The following is a 22,977-nucleotide window of genomic DNA, read 5'->3' on the forward strand; positions in this document are numbered from 1 at the left end:
AAATAAAACCTAGTCTTTAGATAGTAAAGCATGCAATGCAGTGGGTGATCAAAACATCAGAATCTCAGAAGCTTTGCTTAGTTGTTATCCATAGGGGTGCGGTAAAGTCAGTTTTGTCCTGTATACAACAATTAAAATAAATGTACCGGGGGTTCTTTGGTTCTTACATACTAGCCTAAATTAAACCTTTCACTTGTTTTCATTCAATTAAGCCTCATGTCCCCTCTACCCCCACCCCTTACAGATTATATTGTTCTTTTCCCCTCCTTTCCAGGCCTTATCTTGGGTCCATCTGTCACAGCTGGAATGTTTGTAGTGTAACTCTTTCAGTCAAAACCCTTTCTTTCCTGAAATAATCTGTAATTATTTCCTCTAACTACAGGATGAACTGATCCAGGGGCTGGGTTTCAGTTCTATAGGACTTGTCCAAGAAGCTATTTGTATTCATCTATCGCGGAAGATCAAATTACATGCTAATATTCTGAAAGTAACACCCCTCCAGAAACCCTCCAGCAGCAGTGAAGTCTATATAAAACCAAGTCCTGGCAACTTACACATTGCCAGTTCAGACACAGTGTGGTGTTAAAAATATTTCACAGGTCATTTGTGAACTGGAGAAAAGACCCTGACTTATATGGTATGATGGCTTTGGTTTAGCCTTTTCTTCCCCCAAGCTGTAACTGACAGCTCCTGTCTCTTTTCACCCATGCCACAGGCCCAGGTAGCTGGAGTTTGGAGCAAGCTGCCCTGGGGTTCTCTCTCTGCTTGTTGAGCATAGAAGGAAGAGAATTGTTGATATATAATGGATGATTTTTGTCCTCCTTGGGGGTGGTTGTTTTAAGGATACCTTCCCTCAAAGTTTTATATCTTAGAATTTGTCTTATAGATCTTTTCCCCAAATGTACCCAACTTACACTAATTCCTCTTTTTATTTTGAGATATGAGCTACAAGAGGACCACGGAGTGGGATGAGGGATGGGAGGTAGAAACCACTTGATGAACAATATCAGAGTGGCTTGGTTTTCCTTCCGCACCCCCCCCCCCGCCTTTTCTTAAAGATCTAATTTATTTATTCATGAGAGACACACAGAGAGAGGCAGAGATATAGGCGGAGGGAGAAGCAGGCTCCTCGCAGGGAGCCTGATGTGGGACTTGATCCAGGGACCAGGATCACCTCTGGACCAAAGGCAGATGCTCGGGGATCCCTGGGTGGTTCAGCGGTTTAGCGCCTGCCTTTGGCCCAGGGCGCGATCCTGGAGTCCCGGGATTGAGTCCCACATCGGGCTTCTGGCATGGAGCCTGCTTCTCTCTCCTGTGTCTCTGCACCTCTCTCTCTCTCTCTCTCTCTCTCTCTCTCTCTCATAAATAAATAAATAAATAAATCTTAAAAAAAAAAAAAAAAAGGCAGATGCTCAACCGCTGAGCCACCCAGGTGTCTCTTGGTTTTCCTGTCCTATCAAGATCGTTTTTTTCAGGGATCAGGTTGCAGAACATATGAAATTAATTTTGAGGTTAGAGGGATGGAAAGAGGGCATGATTGAAAGGTGGCCCAAATAATCATGAGTAAAGATTATTTTCTAAGAGGAAAATCAAAATGGTTAAAGCACAGAATGTGTTGAAGTTTGGATAAAATATTAAGTATGGTAAAAGCAGGTTGCTAGTCTGTGGCTGGCTGGTTTAACGAAGGTTAGGGATGGTGGTTGAATAAGACCTGAACTCTGATCAGATGGTCTTGAGCTTAACCTTGTGTCCTTGAGCAAGTTACTTTGACCCACCCATTTTCTTATGTGAAAAATGGGATAAATGTGAGTATTATTTTAGAGTATTTTGTGGGGAGACGGAATGAGATAATGCATGTGATCTCTAAGCACAGTATCTGGCTGGTTAGTATGTACCACTGCTGCTGGGTGATAATGATGTAATGTTGACGGATAATTAACAGAATTGCTCTCAGTCCTTTTCCTGCTTTGCCTTTACCTTTTATATTAAAGAGAATGAATTTGTTTTCCTTATGGAAGGCATAGCATAGACCATATGGAAATATAAAGAAGAAAACCGGAAAAGTACTGACAGCCCTCACCAATGATGAGCAGGCAACTTCATGTAGATGGTGTAAAAGTCATTCAAAATTGGGAGGGGGTGGCTATACAACTTGGCCTATTTATTTATTTATTGTGCGTGAGCAGAGGGAGGGGCAGAGGGAGAGAGAACCCTCAAGCAGACTCCCCACTGAGTGTGGAACCTGATATGGGGCTAATCCCAGGACACTGAGATCATGACCTGAGCCAAAATCAAGAGCTGGACACCCAACTGACTGAGATACCAGGGTTCTCTAACCTGGTCTTTTAAGATTCTTTCTAACTTAGATATCGTTAGAAGTTGAATTGAAGAGAGTATCAAGAAAGTCTCTATTGAATAAGTACTCAGTAGATTATGTGTTGAACAAATGGACAAGCTAAATGAATTTAGGCTGTCCAGACAATGAACACTTTGTAGAATTTTCTGATGGGAAAGAATCTTAATTCATCTTACAATTTTTCCTTCATCTTCAACATTGTAGTCTAGGTTTTAGAAATCTCTTTTATTCAAATAGTGGATTATCAACTAGATTGCTTAATATGAGTTCCAAAAATTGAATACAGAAGTATATTATACTCTTGATTATTCTGTGACCAATACCGAAATATTTTCTGATTTCTTAGCAGTAGGGGTAATGTGTTGCAATGTATCTGTGGTTTTTATCCAGCTGTAAAATTGTGATGAGCAAAAGAAGTGCCAAACTTGGTCTCAAGCCCACACATGTTAGAAACTGAGCTAAATTGTGGCTCTTTAACTGGATATCAGTCTGGTCTATAAAAGGAGTTAAAAAGTACCATGGGATTTGGAAAGCGGTTCTGTTCTGCCCTGATGATACACCTTTTTGTAGTAGAATATCATGGGACTGTTCTATCTCCCAAGGGAGTAGTCCTGAAACATTGCAAGAGATGGTGCTGACTTAAAGAGGGTGCCTTAGTTAAGATGGGAGGTCTTTAACCTTTTTTCTGAATAGCTATTTTCCTTGTGTCTGAAGAAAAAACAGATCAATTACTAGGGTTAGAAGGCTTTATCCAAGAACAGAAAGGAGATGGTGTATACTGGAGGCAAGAATTTATTATACTCTGACCCCTTCAGATAAGAGACTGTAATCCCTGTAGCCTATGGTTTTTCAGTTAGGCATTTTGACTGTAGAACATTGCATAAAGATTTTGGTTCAACCTAAAGTAGTTGAACAGTTGAGAACCTTTTTATCATAGGGTTAAGTCTTATTTAAGAAATACTTGGTTGTGTACATAAAGTATTATTCCTACATTAAAAAAATGTCTAATGCCTTCTTCCTTGTCTATTAGACTTGTTGACTTCTTTGATGTTAGAGAAGTTAATAAGATTTCTAAACCTGTAGAACAGTAGTATTTTTGTCATGTATCAGGTAAATGTGCAACCTAAAATATCAGGTGCCATCTGATTATCTGGTATGGTAGGAGGAACGGTCATATAAAGAGTAAGGCAATAGTTTTCAGAATGTCCAGAATCCCATGGAATTTCCATGATTTTCTCAGTAGTTCCGTGAGGTCCTTCTTCTAATGACATATATCTGTGAGGCTGTATTTTCTATACACACTTCGACCAGATGTAATGCAGCTTCTCATATATGAGAATCCAGTTGCTCGGGGATCCCTGGGTGGCTCAGTGGTTTAGTGCCTGTCTTCGGCCCAAGGAGCGATCCTGGAGTCCCGGGATCGAGTCCCACGTCGGGCTCCCTGCATGGAGCCTGCTTCTCCCTCTGCCTGTATCTCTGCTTCTCTCCCTCTCTCTCCATGTCTCTCATGAATAAATAAAATCTTAAAAAAAAAAAAAAAAGAATCCAGTTGCTCTCTACTAAGCTAAACATATAGAGATTTGCAGAAATGGAAAATGATGGCACTTTTCTAAAATACTACTTTTTTGGGGGAGAAAATAATAGTTTTTAAATCTATAAAACAGGGTAATATGTTTATTGTTTTAAAACAAATGCAATATTAAACATTTCTCCAGTTTATTTTTTATTTTTTATTTATTTATGATAGTCACACACACACACACACACAGAGAGAGGTAGAGACATAGGCAGATGGAGAAGCAGGCTCCATGCACCAGGAGCCCGATGTGGGATTCAATCCTGGGTCTCCAGGATCGCGCCCTGGGCCAAAGGCAGGCGCTAAACCACTGCGCCACCCAGGGATCCCTTTCTCCAGTTTTAATTTCTAATAGAGTAAATATTGATAGGTGTGGCTCACATTGAGAAGCTGCTTAGGGTCCTCAATATTTTATAAGACTAAAAGTTATTTTGAGACCAAAAAGTGGGAAAACTACTGGTGTAAGTCATTCCCCGAACTATTGATTTATTGCTACTCTTTTTTCCACCACCAGTCCCTCTTTTTTGCCAACCTATATCTGAAACTTTTAACCAAAAATACTTCAGAGCAAGATAGTTGAAAATTAACGTTTATTTAAAAATATTTAATTTAAATTCAGTCTGCCAACATATAGTATAATATCCAGTGCTTATCACATCAAGTGCCCTCCTTTGTGCCCGTCACTTAGTCACCCTATCCCCCTACTCTCCTCCTCTTCTGCAACTCTTTGTTTCCTAGAGTTAGGAGTCTTTCATGGTTTGTCTTCCTCTCTAATTTTTCCCCATGAAAATTTACCTTTAAAAACAACATTTTCTTTATAGTGTATTTTAAAATTGGGAATAGACCCTTGGAGCTTCAATTGGGACTTTATTAGCATTAGTTTTTTTTTTTTTCATAATTAAAATATGACCAGGAAATTTGTTCCAGAACATTCTCCTTTCTACATTCTTTTTTCCCTTTCCTTTGGAGATAGTATTTTTAATAGCTGAATTACCTCATCAGCAGAGACACTGCAGACACTGAACAAAATGGCAACTAGTAGTGATGCTGATATACTTTTCCAAAGATTTTTTTTGACAGATTTGAGTTATCTTATGAACAGACTGGTTTGGGGGACTGAATTTATAACTTCTTTTTCCTGTTTTCCATTTATGAGCCTACATCAATGTTTTAATTTTGCTTGCATGATAATAATCTGTTAAAATATCTTTTGGGGCATGGGCTTTTGTTGGCTTTATGACAGGAAAAAATGCCGCTGGTGACTGTCTTTCAGTTTTTTTTTCTTTTTTTTTTTTTTCCTTTTCCCCAATAGTGAAAGGATTCTTGATCTTGAAGCTTGAAGCTTATTAACTGCTGACTTTTATTAGTACTTGAGCTAAATTGTAGAGATTAAAGTCCCAGAGATGATAAATATTTTAATCCTACAATTTCTTTGCAGGTGTGTATGTGCTTGTGTGTTGGAACATGGGAGCGATTGCTAATTCTTTAGAATTTAAACTTGAGCTGATTAATTCAGGGAAATTTTGAATTTAACAATATTAAATGTGCATCTACTTGGTAGTGATTAATAAAATAAACTATAGAATTGGCTACCATGGAATCTACAGTCTAGTGAGGAGACAGATGTTCAAAAGCACAGACAGGTATGAATACATAATTATTAATTATGATAAGTGCTGTGAATGAAAATTAACAGTGGTATGTGAGCGTGTAATGAGGGCATATGAAGGTTTAGGCAAGGACAGTCTAGAAGGAAGTAATATCAGAGACTTGAAGGATGAATAGGAATTAGCCAGGTTGGACTGTGAAAAAAGGGCCCAATCTTGAGGAGCATCATGTATGCAAAGCTAGGAAGCTGGCTGGTCAGAGTGCCTGGGAAAATGCACCGTTAGGGAACAGCTGTGAGAACCCAGCGAAAGGTGATTGGTTGGCAGGGAGTGGCGAGAGGTGAGCAGAAGGCTTGCCTGGGCTTATTGTAGCTTACTGGGGTTCTGCCCCTGGCCTACTCCTCCAGTCTTTTTAGGTCTCTCCACCCTCTTTACCTCCTCTGTCTAGGCTGTCTGTGACCTGTCCTTGCTTTTTTCTTTACTTCTGAAATATGTCATAAATCCACAGGACATCAGGCTTCCCTGGGTCGCAGGGCCTTTGTGGAAGCTAAGAAGCTGTGCCTTTTTCCTTAAATGCCACCCTCTGCCACAGGGTGCTACCCACCCCAACACACACAAACACGGATGCACACATGCATGCACGCTCACACACTCTTACCCTTTTTCTGGTACCTTCTACTCCTCTTGTTTCTCCCTATTTAGGTATAACCTTCCCAGGGAAGTTCTTCTGTCCTCCAGAAAATCTCAAGTTATTTTGTTACTGGTCTTATTTAACATGTTTCTTTATAACTGATACTTAATTTGTTTTTTAATTATCTAATCGTTTGGATGATTATTTGATTACCACCATAGATCTTGTAAGGTTTGTGATAGTAAGGACCGTGTTTGTGTTATCTTTATCATTTTAAGTTTCTTTTTTTTTTTTTTTTTAATTTATGATAGTCACAGAGAGAGAGAGAGAGAGAGAGGCAGAGACATAAGCAGGCTCCATGCACCGGGAGCCCGACGTGGGATTCGATCCCGGGTCTCCAGAATCGCGCCCTGGGACAAAGGCAGGCGCCAAACCGCTGCGCCACCCAGGGTTCCCCATTTTAAGTTTCTAACATCTACTACATAGTAAACCCTTAATAGGGGTTGAAGGAAGGAAGGAGAGAAGAACTGGGAATTCAATGATAACAATATAGTCCAGTGATTTTCAAAGGCTTTTGATGACATATCCCATCATTAAAAAGCTTTTTAAGCATGCACTCTTAGTATGTATGTTGGTTACAAGTTTCATCTAAAATAAAAATCATGTATGATAAGACATACATAAAACGGAAATATAAAAAAGATTGAAGATGAAATATTTAAGGTATTGTAAATGGTGATGACACCATTATTATTGTATTATTATTAATGAGAATCTCAAGTCATTTAGGATAATGTTAATTGTTTATGATACTGGATGCACATCATTTTTCAAATATTTTAAAGAGGATTTTATTTACTTATGAGAGAGAGAGAGCATGAGCAGGGGGAGCAGTAGAGGGATAAGGAGACTACATGCTGAGTGCAGAGCCCAACATGGGGCTTGATTTCAGGACCCTGAGATCCTGATCTGAGCTGAAATCAAGAGTCAGACTCTGACTGAGCCACCCAGGCACCCCGATATATTTATTGAGAGAGAGTGAGGAGGGGGATAGGGAAAATCTCTAGCAGACTCCATGCTGAGCATGGAGCACATTGGTCAAGAGGCTTGTCCCATGACCCATGAGATTATGACCAGAGCTGAAATCATGAGTTGGTTACCCAACCAACCCAGCCATCCAGGTGCCCCTGAAGTATTTTTTAATTTTGAATTTGGGGATCGTGCTTCCTGTCAGATTGAAGTGAATGTTAATTGCTTTTTTTCCCCCTTAATGAAGTGATCAACAAAGAACCACTAGGAACAGAGATAACCAGCTCCACCATTTTCTTATTCTTTCAGGTGCTTTCATTAATAATATATCCAATCTGTAGTTTCTTTAATGGCTTTAGAACACTTGCAATTTGGGAAGGGCTTGTTTCATAACATTTTATTTTATTTCATTTTTTATTTTTTAAAGAATTTATTCATTCATTCATTCATAAGAGACACACAGAGAAAGCCAGAGACAAAGAGGGAGAAGCAGGCTCTCTGTGGGGAGCTTGATGTGAGACTCGATCTCAGGACCTTGGAATCACGCCCAGAGCCAAAGGCAGACGCTCAGCCACTGAGCCACCCAGGTGCCCCTCATAACATTTTTAAATCGACCCTCAAAAGTATAGTACATGGCTGTACTCTAAGCAAACCATGTCCACCTTTTTAGTAACTCCTACTCTTTCTAGAAGACACTTCCTGAACTAGACAGTCTTAGGAACTGAGAACACACCAAACAAAGGCTCAAGTTATTTATTGCTCTATTCGATTAAAACATTTTTTATCAGATGCAACTTGCAGTACATACAGCCGCTGACTTACGGTGGTTTGGTTTAATGATTTTTTTTTTATCAAAACATTTGGTGTGAAAGTGATAAAGAATTCAATAGAAACCATACTTCAGATTTTGATCTTTGACCTTCGGATCCTTTCCTGGGTTAGCGATGTGTGGTACAACCCTCCCTCTTGACACTGGGAGTGGCAGCCAGCTGTGGCTCCCAGTCAGCCACGGGATCACAAGGGTGAACAACCGATACACTGACTGCCATTCTGTACCCAGATAACCATTCTGTGTTTCACTTTTTGTAGGTGTTTTTGTTTTTTGGGTTTTTTTTTTTTTTTTGGTTGTCCTTGTTATTCCCATTTTGGGCTGTGTGATGATACTCCACTTCTAGTTCTTTTAAAGGAGAAGTAAGGTTCAAACGCAGTAATTTGGCTTGAATTATTCAGTCACTTAATCTTTAACATGATGCTACAACAGTTTATTCATGCTTCTCAGAGTTTTTAAATTTAGTGCCAATTTTGCATTTCATAGGCTCAGATAAAATTCCAAACTTAAAATTCTTTGAGAATGCTTAGCCTTATAGCTGAGAATTTTCCACGTCCCTATTGAGTTCTCTGTGAAAGGGTCATCACCTTAGAGTGGCCACCAGTAGGAGATAAATCTGATTGACTCCTTAAGATCGTTTGCTTAGATCTATGTAAAGGGTATATGTTTAAATTTAGCAAGAAATAAGGCGACATATGTGAGGGGGATTTGTAAGAAAGGCCTTGAATGGCAGTTTGAAGATAGTATGCTTAATTTAATTTGTCATCCTGCAGTTAAGTTTTTTGTTGTACTTATAGTTCTTATTTTTCCTCCACAGTCGTACAATGGTAGATGGAGTGATGATGCTTCCTGTGCTAATGATGATCGCCTTCCCTTCCCCTAGTATGGAAGGTAAGTGGCTCCCAGCTATATGGAGTAGGCTAAGTTCCTGCGGATTGACTGGCTGTCTGTAAACAAGTTTGTTCTTAATCTTATCACATTCAGTACTCCTCCGTTCTCCCCCTTTGTGAAGACTTTATTTATTTAATTTTATTTTTTTTAAAGGTTTTATTTATTTGAAAGGGAGAGACAGAAACAGCAAGACAGCATGAACAGGAAGTCAGAGGGAGAAGCAGGTGCCCCGCTGAGCAGGGAGCCCAGTGCAGCGTTCCATCCCAGGACCCTGGGATCATGACCTGAGCTGAAGGCAGATGCTCAACCAACTGAGCCCCCCAGGTGCCCCAAGACTCCTTTTTTAAAGTCATGTTTTTGGTTCACAGCAAAATTGAGAGGAAGGTACAGAGAGTTTTCATACCCTTTGCCCCCACACATGTAGAACCTCTCCCGTTACCAACATCCCCCACCAAAGTGGTACATTTATTATAATTGATGGACCTACATTGACACATCATTATCACCCAAGTCCGTAGTTTGCATTAGGGTTCACTCTGGGTGTTGTGTATTCTGTGGGTTTGGACAGGTGTATGATGACATGTATCCACCGTTATAGTATCATTCAGAGTATCTTATTGTCCTAAAAATTCTCTGTGCTCCACGTGTTCATCCCTTCCCTCCACCCTCCTTACCATAGCAACCACTGATCTTTCTACTGCCTCTATAGTTTTGTGTTTCCTAGAAAGTCAGATAGTTGGAATCATGAAGTATGTAGTCTTTTTAGATTGGCTTTCATTTATTAATAGGCATTTAAGTTTTCTCCATGTCTTTTCATGCATTGATGGCTCAGTTCTTTTAGCACTGAATAATATTTCATTGTCTGGATGTACCACAATTTATCCATTGACCTATTGAAGGAACATATTGGATGCTTCCAGGTTTTGGCAATTATGAATAAAGTTGCTATAAACATCCATGTGCAGGTTGTCTGTGGACTTCAGTTTTCATCTCCTTTGGGTAAACACTAAGGCTTGTGATTACTGGCTGTTATAGTACAGTATGTTTAGTTTTGTAAGAAACTTCTAAATTATCTTCCTAAGGGGCTGGACCATTTGCATTTCCACCAACAATGAATGAGAGCTCCTGTTGCTTCACAATCTCACCAGCACGTGATGTTGTCAGTGTTTTGGGTTTTAGCCACTCTGATAGGTGTGTAGTGGTGTCTCATTGCTGTTTTAGTTTACATTTTCCTGATGACATCTGATATATGGAGCATTTTTTCATATGCTTATTTGCATATTCATATGCTTATCTATATGTCTTTTTTGGTGAGGTGTCTATTAAGATCTTTGACCCTTTTGTTAATCAGGTTGTGCGTTTCCTTATTTTTGAGCTTTAAGGGTTCTTCGTATATTTTGAATAAACATGTGTCTTTTGCACATACTTTCTCCCATTGTGACTCGCCCTCTTACTCTCTTTCGTTGTCTTTCACAGAGCAGAAGTTTTTAATTTTAAGAAAGTCCAGCTTATTAATTATTTCTTTCATGGATTGTGCCTCTAGAAAGTTATTGCTGTACCCAAGGTCATCTGGGTTTTCTATTATGCTATCTAATAATATTACATGACGTAATATTACGTAATTGGCTTTACACTGAGTTTCTATTGGATAGTGCTATTATAACCAATTTAGGTATCCACAGTCTAGATTTTGCTCTAAGCAGTTTTGTTAAAAAACATTTCAATAATGCTGTAATCTTTTAGTGCCAAGAAGATATAAAATAAAGATCCCTAAAAGAATTAGAGGTGTTTAAACCAGAGGAGGGATTGGGTCTAAGTTGTAGGAATTAATAAGAATTGAGTTGGAAAAATTTGATGGGTTAATAGTGGTTCTCACCTGGGGTTTATTTTACTCCCCAAGGAACATTTGACATTATCTGGAGATAAAACAGACAGGTTTCTAGGATTTTTCCTTCTCTGTGTAATCGATAAGCACTATGATAAGTAGAAAAAAATCTACAGAATGTGGCGGAATAAAGTCTCTCCAAATTCCATTCCCTTCCCTAGGTAGGGTACCAGTTCTGTGTGATATTAAGCAGTTCCATTTGGTTTCATTTGATATCGTGGGTGGAGCTGTGGTTGTGGGCATGATTGAAAAGAAAGAGAATGGATGACAAATTGAGGTGGAAATGTGGTACAAATAGAGATGGAGAAGTTGAGAAAGAATGGAGAGGAGAGAAGGGGAAAAGGACATTTATGAATCAATATTAACAACCATGCCATTGGTTGTTTTTTCCTGCTTTTAGCTCTTAAGCTGCGCAAAGAATCCAGCAAATGACCCTCTAATGTCACAGTGAAGATTATGTAATGAAGCAAGTCAGTCTGGCTGAAGTGGAAATGGATTGCCACTAAAGTTTTGCTGTTTAATATACCACCACCACTAGCATGTTTACAAGGAAGGAAAAGGACACATCATCCTCTACTTGCAATAACTATTTTTTTCCCCCTTAAACCAGAATATCCAGAGTGCTACAGCCTAGAGTACTCTAATCATAATAACAGTTGCCGTAGTCCCGTCTTCCCTCCATGACTCAACTCCTTGGTAACTGTCAATAGCATATTCTATGAAAAGACTCTTTGTTTTTGTATATTTACTAGGAATTAAAAAAAAAAAAACACTGAGAATCCCTAATTGTAATACACTCTAATATATTCAACATTAGTCATAGAGCAAATGTGAAATACTTAACCAAAAGAGGTAAATAATAGGGTAGACAACTAAAATCTTTATACTAGCCCCAAAGATGGTCTAGTGCAGACCTTTAGACTACCAAGTTTAAAAGAAAGTAGCCCATGTTTGATGTTTGCAGGGTAGTTATGGCACCTTATTGATTATGCTTCAGTGAAGCTAAGTGGTATTATCGGGGCACAAATAAGAAAGTCACAGAGATTTTGTTCCAGTATATTTTGTTGAGTAATGCACTCTTTTTAGTTAGTTGGAAAAAATAAAAAATAAAAGCAAGCAAGACTTCTTCCCCTTTGTCTCCTAAATCATATGCATCATTTCCTGAAATCCTCATGAGATAGGCTTTTGGGAGATGAGCCTTTGAATTGTTTAAAACTCCTGCTTGAGGTTACACAGCCAACAAAAGGTACCACATACTTTAAGAGATGGTGTTCAAGAGTTTCAATCATTATCCATCCTCTTCAAAATTTGGCTTCTTTTGGCAGGGGGTACCTTAAATTAGCTATATCCACATCCACATTATGTCTGGTGCATCTAGAATCCAGCTCAGTCCAGTCTGAGAGCTGAGATGAGAGCTTGTAATAGCAAATGATCAGGCTCCTTCACCTGGGTTTGTGTTTTTTTATTTCTCCTCTTTCACACCAATATTCATTTTTCATGTTCATTATATATACACAATTCTAGCTGCAGCAAGAGTTTTATTTGCTCTTACTGAGAAGAGCACTTGAGTCCTAATTATCCGTATATCCTTCCTTTCCCTTCCCATTAATAAAACTAATCATGCTCTAATATTGCTGTTACGCCACTGGGGAGAAGTCCATTTTTGTTTCAGAACGTCCATGTTTGGCTTCCCCTTTGTCCCTGAGAGCATTTGCAGGTGACGTCCATGACACAAATACTTAAAATGGAATATAGCTTCAGAAATATTTCTAAGCTAAGATGACCCACATTTTATCAAATTTACGAGCCATAGTTTGATTTGATTGTAGCAATGAGGGCTGGCCTTGTGCAGAGTTTTGTTGTAAGAGATTTTGGCCTGTCCTAGAGAAGATGGCCAAGTTCTAAATTATTTTGTGGGCTGACTTGATTTTACTCTTTCCAAAACCACCACCACTCAGACTTTCCACCCCAATTACCCAATGAGGGAAGGAAGGGGCTAACTTCAATAGACTTTTTGTTAGGGTCCACAAAGGTGCCCCTCTTTGCCACTGTGGGAGAAGAATAGAATAAGCCTTTCTTTGAATTTCTCATTATTGAAGATTCAGGAAGTTCTTGAAGGGGTTGAATGAATGAATGTAAGAGAAATGTCTCTATTAAATTTGTTGCTCTCATTTCTCATTCCTATAATTTGTCCCTTTTGTTCAGAATAAAATCTTTTTACCAACACATCATCAAATGAGAGACTCTTTGGGGAGAGAGATGAGAAATACCGAGCTATTGGCTGCTCACTACTAGGACCTAAACTGTAAATATCTGATGGAGCTGCACCCTTTGAAGATACTGCTTCTTTGTTGTCAGATTTTCTTATCTAACAGGATGGTGGTGTATTAGTTGATGTAAGGTGAACTATGACAAAGCTTCCATTTAGCTTTTACTTCTTGGGGAACGTTTGTTTTGGCAGTGGTTAGTTAAACTAAAGCCACACCAGCCCCCCCCCCCCCAGTGGACATTTTAAAACATTCACATTCAGTGCATTTATATGAGAGATGGGTAGTGTCAGTAGGGTGTGGAGAATCTAAAAATTCAATCTAAGTCAAATATTGAACAGATATGAAAAATCTAAGACCTACGCTCGATAAATGATTTCCTTGTGGTCAGCAGTGAGAGGGCAGTGCAGTTGCTTCTAGGCTTCTCTTTCATGAAGATGGGTCTCAAGAAGGAGAAGATGGATCCCATCTTCTCTTTATGGAACGACTAGTGAAGCAGGAGATTTGTAGGTGTGTCATATATGCAACTTTTGCTCTTGGGAAGAAATAACCACCACGAAAAACAAGACACAATAAAAAATGACTTTGCAATTCCCCGAACGCTGTTAAGCGGCCTCGCACTTCCTTCTGCAGCCCAGCGTGACCTCAGGCGAGCTTCCATGGATAATGATTATACGCAGTCGTCATAATTACTCAGAACTCCTGTCAGTTCCAAGATCATGTAAGACCCAGGGCGGGGTGACTTTCAAACTTTTCACTGTGACTCACAGTGAGAAAAATTTTAGAGTCGGACCCACACGCATCTGAAACAAAAAAAGTCATGAAAAACACAGTAGTCACTCTTAAGGTGTTTAATGTACTCCCATGTTACTCCCCCCCCCCCCCCATTCTATTTGGCTTTATTTTGTTTAAAAAGAAAGCGAGAGACCTGGTCTGGTCTTGAACCACTAAATCGATTTCCTGACCCAGGAATGGGTGGTGGCCCAGCGGTTCAGAGAAGGCGTCCACAGTGTGTCCCCGAGCTCGGGTAGTGGCCCAGTGGTTAGAGAAGGTGCCCGTGCTGTGTTCCCGAGCTCGCGGCCCGGTGACCTCTGCCACCCTGGGTGAGTGCCCCGGCCGCTGCCGGTTGGGGCCTGCAGCAGCGCTGGCTCGGACCTCGTGTGTTTTCCACAAGGTCATGAAGCCTACCCCCACTGGTCCCCGGTGGTCTGACGGGGAGACTGAGGTGCAGGTGTGTGCCCCGCAACCGGGCGCTGAGGCCGCAGCGCTGCTCCCTGCTTGGCGGCCTCCGGGCTCCGCGAGCGGGACATGCGGGGACATGGGTGTGAGCCTGGGGCGGGGAGGGAGACGGGGGTAGGAGGTGCAGGGAAATTGCTCTTGGGAAGGAGGAGGTGACGATCCCCCCAAACAGGACAGAGTGAACACCCCCCTGTAACCGGTGGTGACCCCGTGTAGGCCTCTGCGGCCCTTGCCCCCCACTGAGCCCCCGCTGAGCCACCCCAGGGCACCTTGAGGCCACACCCAGAGACTGGGGTTCCGTGGCGGTGTGGTGCCAGGTGCCGTGTGGGGTCAGGCAGTCGTGGCTTCTCTGGGGCTTGGCCCTGGCCCTGGGGCCTCACAGTGTCAGTCGTGCAGAGCACGGTGACGTTTGGCGGGCAGATGGGGTTGCTGGTCGAGGGGTGTCCTCTGAAGGGGGCAGGCCCCAGCCTTTCTCAGGACACACGCCGGGCATCTCCCCACTCCGCCCGGTGTCAGTGTGTGTGGGTCACCTGGCCGGCCGGGCTGTGCCCGCAGTGGCGATGGAGACCGCGGGCGGCCGGTGGCGGTGGCGGGTGGCTGGCCGTGGGGGGCCTGCCCTGGGCAGCGTCACTCCTGCGGCAGGCCTGGCCGTGGGTGCTCCAGGGGCACTTGGCAGTGAGCGGCTTGTCCCGTGGGCCGCGGGCACAGCCAGTGTGATGCAGTCCCTGGGACGACTGGCCTGAGGGGATGGCAGCAGCGCGTCTTTCAAAGACTTTTTTTTTTTTTTTTTAAATTTTTTTTTAAATTTATTTATGATAGTTGCAGAGAGAGAGAGAGAGAGAGAGAGGCAGAGGGAGAAGCAGGCTCCATGCACCGGGAGCCCGACGTGGGATTCGATCCCAGGTCTCCAGGATCGCGCCCTGGGCCAAAGGCAGGCGCCAAACCGCTGCGCCACCCAGGGATCCCCCTTTCAAAGACTTTATTGTGGGTTTGGGAGGAGAAACCGCTGTAGCCCCGCGGTACCCCTGGGTGAGCAGGGGGAGCTGGTGGGCGCTGTGGTGTCGGCGGGGCGGGAGCGTCGCGTTGTCAGGGAGCCCCGTCTAGCTGCCCAACGCCAGGGTTTTGCCGGTGCCAGGGCGCAACAGGAAGGGCCTCCTATCCTCCTGGGCTGGGATTGGGGACCACGGGCCAGGGAGCCAGAGCCCAGCAGGATCGACACATAATGCAGCGGAGGAAGCACTGGGAAAGACTTGGTGCGTGGGGAAGGGCCTCCCCCAGAGAAGCGGTGGCTGGGGTTGGAGGACACCACCTGGGCCGTCCCAGTCTGGCCAGGGCAGCCGTAAGAAGGGGGATGGGTTAGGACTAAAGGTCCTGCTGGTCTGGCCGTCCTGCCGTCCTGAGCTGGTTGCCTCCTATCCTGGGGGCAGTGAGGGCTACCAAAAGGTGAAAGAGGGGCAGTTGGTGTGTTTTCAGAGTTGTATGGTGGACATGGACCACAGGGTATGGCAAGCGGTAAGCGGATGAGGCAAACCAGCCGTGCCGGGCTGCTGGGGTGGTGCACAGGCCCGCCGGTTGTATTTTTGGAGCTGTCCCAACTATAGCAACGTAAGGGTGGCAACAAAACGAAAACAAAACCGTAGCTCCGAGAGGGGACCTTGGTGATTATTGTTCACAAATAACAATAACTGGAGAGCCAAATAATAATCTAATAATAATTCAGCAGCTACTCTTATTATTATGAAAACAGAAGCCTGAGCTGCTGACTTTTCTAGCAACTTTTGCAGGACATTTAAATCCCTCTTGCTGGCCCTTTGTTCCTGTGTTGCCATGGAGTGTCAATAAGCCCGGCTCAGAATAACCCAGGCAGTGACATGCGAGGTAGGGCTTGCTCGCTGGCATGTCGGCTGGCCAGGTTACACTGTCTTCATTGCTCCCGTCTTGGGAGGAGCACCGGGCAGCTGGCTCCCTGGCAGCTGGGCAAGGTGTGTGTCTCTTGGCTGCCTGGAGTTTGAAACGCAACCCAGACTGGCCTGCATACGGAGCATGTGCGGCTCCCGATTGAGCCGATAGCAACTGAAAATAGCCCACGGAGCACCTGTCCCTTGTACACCAGCCCCTGGCCGACTGCCATTTAGGACAGTGAGGACTCACTTTGGTGGGTCGGTGGGGGGCTGAGTGGACTTCAGTGGTTCCTAGGAAGGTCTTGGGACCCGTGACCTTGGCTTAAGAGGACGAAAAGAGGTAGCAGCCTCTTCTGAGCAGTTCCCTTTGGCACTTCTGACCAGCTGGTGGCTGGTCACAGGGGCTGTAGGACGTACAGTACGAGCTGAAGACTCCTTACGGTGCTCTTTGCCCAGCCACGCTGTGGTCCAGGAGACTGAGAGGTAGATGTTTTCTCGTGGAGGTAATAGCTTTCCTGAAAAACTCCTGGAAGGTAGATATCCGTGGTTTGTACTGGCTCAGTTTTAGGTTGGGGAGACCTTGAGTTAAACTGTTTGGTTTGGTTTTCTATCTGCCCTTTAATCGCCCATGACTGTCACTAGATCACTTCTACCCAGTGTCTCTTTGCTAAATGATTCTTGCTCAGTGGTCCAAATGTGGGCATGGAATAGAATCACAGCATGTTACAGGGCTCTCTTCCCCCTTGGGACTCCTTCCATTTCCTTCTGGGCTTTCATCTCTTCAGCGGGCTTGCCGTTGTTGGGCACAGTTGGCATGTCAGTGTGGATGGAAGCGGGCTCTGGAAGGAAATACTTCTGAAATGACTGGTGGTATTACAGCTACTATTTAAAAGTGACCCTTCGTAGATACTTGGGTTATCTTTAGGCTGTCAGTGCTCTGCAGCTACAGGAGCCAGTGGGAGTCTGTGGAAACTCTGGCCTGTTGCTTTCACCTTAGTGTGTGTTTAGATATTCTTGCTCCCCAGCCAGTGGCCTCGTGACACATCTCAGATTTAGCTGCCTTTCTTCTGCCAAGGTCCGAGATGATTGTGGAAGTAGGATCAGTGTGCTGTGCCATAGAGATTGGGGGGTGGGATGGGGGAGGGAACGAGTGTTTGCAAAACCAGCTCTGGGTCACAGCACTCTCAAAAAATGCTTGGTTTCTACCTTGAGTGTAGGTACCTGGAGCCTTTTCTGCAGGCTCAGGGGTAAAAAAGAATAAGCTCACAATGACCCAGACTCAACTATGTCATGGTGACGGTAGGATCCTTTAGTCTATGACTAATAAGCCAATCTTCTTAAGTGTTGAATTTGGGAATTAGTGCATTCTTATGGACCATATTAATTAGATTGATAGGAGAAAGAAGATATACAAAGCAAAGATCAAGTTAAAGGTTGGAATTCAGTCCCAATTCATGGGATTGAAGGCATGGGATTCCTCTCGTAATGAACCTTGCATAGCCTTCTGGACCTGGTAGGGCCTTAGGGCATGAATTGGGAAATCCGGGGATAGAGAAGTAGCAGTATCAGAGGCCTGATCATTGCCCCAGTTTTCTACCCTTGGATATCCAGATCTCTTGGGCTCCATCCAGGCTGGACAGAAAATAGTCTAGAGAGCACCTTGATCCCTCTGTGGTTTTCCTGGGGTGGGGTACGGTAGGGAGCTAGAGGGGAGGAATTTAACTAATTCTGGACATTTTTACCTTTGGCTTTGGGTGCTGCGATGCCTGGAGGCTGGCATTCTAAGACTGTTGTTCAACAAATTGTAGCCCTGCCCATCTTCTGAGGGATTTATCTCTGTGGTTTGAAAGCTTCCAGAAAGGCTGTGGGGTGTGGTGGTGGTTTGCTGCTGGTACGTAGAGCCAAGATTGGCAACCTTGAAGGCCCAGTCACTGGTAGGGCACAGAAGGGCAAATAGAGGTGGGAGCCTGGTGCCGAAGCCGCCCTGTAGTTCTTTCTCCACTGTCCTATCCCACGTAGAGCCCTTGGTTGAGGTTTCCTACCACCAGAATTTTCAATACAGAGCCTGGCTAGGAAACCTTCACTGGAGTAAGCCACGTGCTCCCCAGTTAGCCGGTGGAGCGTTGAGAGACAACCACATGAGTCAGGCACACGTCTTCCCACACTGTGAACAGACCTTCCAGTCTCAACATTGGCTAGATGGGACTATATCGCTGGTTCTCTTCAAGTCTAAACAAGGAATGGCTTCTCTGAATTGGTTATTTTAAAAAAAGATTTTATTTATTTATTTGTCAGAGAGAGAGCGAGAGAGAGTGAGAGAGTGAGCGTGAGAGTCTAAGCAGAAGGAGTGACAGGCTCCCTGCTGTGAAAAGAGCCCGCTGTAGGACTCGATCCCAGGACCCCTGGCATCATGATCTGAGCCGAAGGCAGACACTTAACCTACTGAGCCACACAGGCGTCCCTCCTGAAATGCACCCGGTCTTTTTCTCTTCACCCCCAGACTGTGGTACTGTTACTCTTCCTGTAAGTGGAACTTTGCTCAGACCCGGGCACTGTCCGTATATGGGGTGGGGATGTTTTCTGGTCTTTAAAAGAATTCCTTAGTAGGTAATTCCCATTAGGCCTTGTAATCATTTCTTTCTCTGAAGCAGAGATTCAAGAAGTTTGAAGACACGATGAAGAAAGGGGTCATTATTTTCCCCCTATTAAAGAGTTGCTTCATAGACATGGTGCAAGTGTGAAAGCCGTGTCTTTGCTACGTTCTGGGAATCATAAAAAGCATGGAAAAGACAGACCGATATTGTCTTAGGTCAATACCCGACAATGTTCTTTCACTTGTTAGTCACTTAAACACAGACCAAGTTTTTGGCTTTGAAATGGAAGGTGTGGTTGCTGCAATAGGGCTTAATTTACAGGGATTATTTCAGAGACAAGGAGTCAGCCCAGACACAAAATAAACAGATGGCACTTTTTTTTTCCCCTCTCAGCTTCAGCAGTTCAAATGCAGGATGACTTGGGAATCCTTATCACCTTGAGCAAAGCAAGGAAGGGAAAATGATGTAATTCACTCTTCCCCACTCCCTGCTGAAAACGCCATTACTTTCACCGAGAGGAGAAAAGTGGCAGCAAAAACCAGGGGCATCTTTTTCACTGCCGAGCAGGCAAGTCCTGCATGACCCCCCTCACGTGGCTGGAGTCAAGGCGCTTACTTTGTATTGATCGTTCTGGTCACCTGAGCATCGTAGTAGCCCAGAGTCCTCACATCAACCATCTAAGGAAGGACCATCCCTGAAAGCCCTGCTGTTCTATTAATGTATTAAATAATGTCTTGTTTTTAGGGACTTTTGTATTTTTACCTCTTTCTTGCAACAGACAAACAGGCAAACAGAACACCTACTGCACCACAACAAGTATTAATTTTCTACACTTGTAAGCCGGAGTAGGTGAACAGATGTGACGCCATGGTGAGCTCCTCTACGAAAAAGTGGTTTGCACAGACATGCTGGCTCAGTGACTAAGCCTTGCCTTAAGATCTCTGCTGACATTTAAAGACTTTATAGGCTCAGTCTGCTCTGAAAACCAGTATCATGTCTCTTCCCACCTCTAAATCCTTTCTGTGAATTCATTCTGAAGCAAATATTCATCAGGCTGGTACTCCTGTCAATTACTGAGGCAGGTGGGGGGGGGGGCAGGTATATACCAGTGGGCGGAATAGGCTTAGTTCCTACCCTCATGGTGCTCCTAGTCGAGAGGAAAGACATGCTCATTCAGTAGCCAGACAGATACACGCATGTGAGTATATGCAGGTGGGTCTTACTTGAAATTTGAGGGTATTAACAAAGGTTTCTCCAAGGGGGAAGTGAGTGTGAATACATAAATGGGGAGTCGGCAGGGAGGGAGCTAATAAGCTTTACCTGTGGGGGAAATTCTGTACCTAAAGGACCTGACATCCTGGAGCAAGAGAGGCCTTCTGACAACGGAGGCGTGGTGAGGGCAGCCTAAAGAGGTGGGGATCAGCTCTACCAGGACTTGTGGCCACATTAACCCATTTCAACAATCATGGAAGGCAGAGAGGACTACATCTCAATGGGGATGCCATCTACTCAGTTCCAGAATGCTGGAGGATAGGACATATTTGTAGCTATTGTCATTTTCGAAATCTTGGGAATCATGAAATCATGTTCTGTTGTTGTTATTCTAATGTATATGTGATCCTATTCGATCTTTCTTAACTCCTGGAATATGTTTTCTTCTTGGCTTTACAACTTTGCAGGGTATGGGTTTCTCTGATCAGAAAACAAACAAACAAACCCAAAAAAGCAGTGATTTGGGTTCCCTGTCTGGGTGTTTTATGAGAGCATTTAGACTCTTGGGGTATTGTCTTCCCAAGCATATAGCTTGCCTTCTTGTCAGACCATCAAATGCCCTTCCCTGGGCGTTCCAGACTGACCTTTGTGTTTCTGTCTTAGGAGCAGGCTTCTGGCAGTGATACCTGGCATTGCAAAATCCATCCCTGAGCCTTTGTTTAATGCCAGAGATCTCAAATGCTTTCTGATTCTGGAGAAGTGCCAAGCTGCACTCATGGATTAGGAGGCCATGGAAGGACTCCCCCCTGCCCCCCCCCCCCCATCTAATAAGCCTAATAGAAGCTGTCATTTCAAATGAATGAATCATTTATACTGTTGGAAGGAGTCCAGGGATGTTTGGGGTTCCCTTTTTAGCCTATCAGGTTCTGAGCTATATGACTTTTGTAAGAATAGTGTAGTAGTGTAGTCACCACATTGTTACTTGTGCTGCTTTGCGGTGAGTTTCTGAGAAATTCAAGTCTGTTCCTTTTGCTGATCTCTGGGGTCATGGCTGCAGGCTGGTTTACTTGTGGCATTTTCTCATTTGTCTTTTGTGTCAGACTTTAGTGGGAAATATGAGGTTTTGTGCACCATTTAGATTGATAATCAGCTTAAATGCTTTCAAGTGTTCTGGAGTACATGACTAAGAATGTGGATGATGAGCCCATAGTGTTGTGCTGAGATTTCTCAAGTCCCCCCTAAAACCTTGATGTGAATACTTTTACTCTGAGCTACAGGGTGATGTGAAACTGTGGACATTCTTAAAAAGTCCACAGTGCTCTTTGCTCTGCCTTTTCTTGTGACGGTCTATGGTTAGGTGATGAGAGCAGTTGTGTCCAGAAGTGAGCAGAGCATCGCCCAGAACAAGAAAGATCTTTTAAAAGATTTGAGATTCTGAGCCCGTGCCTCTGGTTGTAGCGCCAGCCCCCAGTCCTCCCAGGACTGGCTGGGAGTGGAGGACTCCCCGCTCCTCCCAGTCTGTTCACAGGGACTTGGTTCTGGTGATACAGAGGGCACACGGTGCCAGCCATAACACTGAGTAATACTGGGAGGTGCCTCTTAGAACAAACAATGTGGGTGAGCTTCACAGAGAGGGAATACCTCTGGCTTGACATTTAAATTACTGAATTATTTAAATGAGTGTCAATTAGGTGGAGTAGACTTGCTGCTTTCTGCCAGGGCACTTCCTAGTTATTTGCACAGGCAAGTGTAAAATACTTCATGTCAGATACGGCGCTTCCTGTCTGTGTTGTCGAAAGTCACAGAAGGTGACTGTCCAGGCCTCGGTGTACCTCAGTACGTACTGAATTCACATCACTGTCTGAGAGATTACACTCCTACTCTGGGCCCTACAAGGGATTTTGTGATAATTCTTGCATCCTGTGTACCCCCCAGCCCCACTCCAAATAAAGTATCACAGGCCCACACATGTTATGGTTATTCCTAAATTTTTGATCAGACTAAAAGAGTGAGTCACAGCCATTTTGGGGCCTGCTGTGTGCTCTTAGAATTGTGGATATTAAGATCTGAAAATGTTACCACCTTGCTTTTAACCTTCTTGGTTGACTTAGTAATCCCAGCTCAGAAATCTTTCTGGCATCTCTTCGACTAATCCACACATGTCGAATGAAACTGCCAAAGTGGCAGTTCATGAGTGTGTGTGTGCCTGCAGGCATGTGTGTGCTGCGTGTGGTCATTCTGATATACTTAGAATTGGGGGTCTTCATTCAACTTTGGTGGTATATAAAAAAATCGATTCATGAAGGGCTCTGCTAATTAGTTATATGGAAATGTACAAATTAGGAAGGTTGAATGTTGGTGAGAAGCAAAATTGGAAGTGAAGCTGGTGAAGGTTTTGTATTTTTCCCATTAGCTAACCCCTGGACTGAGCTCATGGGCCCTCAGAGCAGAGATTAATTTAATATCACATATCATTAATAACCATCTTTCTCCTCCTTTTTTCTTTTTCTGGATTGTGGAGGTGAGGATATGAAAACTCTAGTTTTTGACACCTTAAAAAGAATGACCTATTTAAAAGTAGTCAACTCGTGGCCATCTGTATACAACTAGGGGAAGAATATAAAGATTCAAGGAGAGTGTTTAATAAATGAATGAATCCCTTTGACTTAGTTTATGATCCCCCCAGGATAAGCTCTGATTACAGTTTATGACCCGCGATGCCGGTGTGTGCTGCATAGTTGGGTGTGGTGAGTTGACTTTTACTGAAGATGGTATTTACTTGAAGGTGCTCAGTGCTGGCAAAATTCTTTCAGTTACATTCCAAACATCTGTCAGACTGTCCCCACATCCTGTCAAAAGATAGGGACCTAGGAAGGGCAGTCCACACCTTCTATCTGTGGAGCAGGGGTTCAGTTTGGACTCTGGCTATTTATTTATTTATTTATTTATTTATTTATTTT

General features: G+C 43.4%; 1 protein-coding gene across 4 annotated transcripts in view; it reads left to right on the forward strand.

Moving 5' to 3' along the window:
* Nucleotides 1–22,977, forward strand: part of ACVR1 (activin A receptor type 1) — a 126,263-nt gene that overhangs the window by 60,984 nt on the left and 42,302 nt on the right. For all 4 annotated transcript variants that reach the window (XM_072811381.1, XM_072811378.1, XM_072811379.1 and 1 more), the window contains one exon: nt 8,846–8,919. In XM_072811381.1, coding sequence (XP_072667482.1) covers nt 8,853–8,919 — 67 coding nt within the window. In that variant the 5' untranslated portion in view covers nt 8,846–8,852. The remainder of the gene's footprint in view (nt 1–8,845; nt 8,920–22,977) is intronic.

The sequence above is a fragment of the Canis lupus genome, chromosome 34 (assembly GCF_048164855.1).
Source record: "Canis lupus baileyi chromosome 34, mCanLup2.hap1, whole genome shotgun sequence".
NCBI classification, from domain to species: domain Eukaryota; kingdom Metazoa; phylum Chordata; class Mammalia; order Carnivora; family Canidae; genus Canis; species Canis lupus.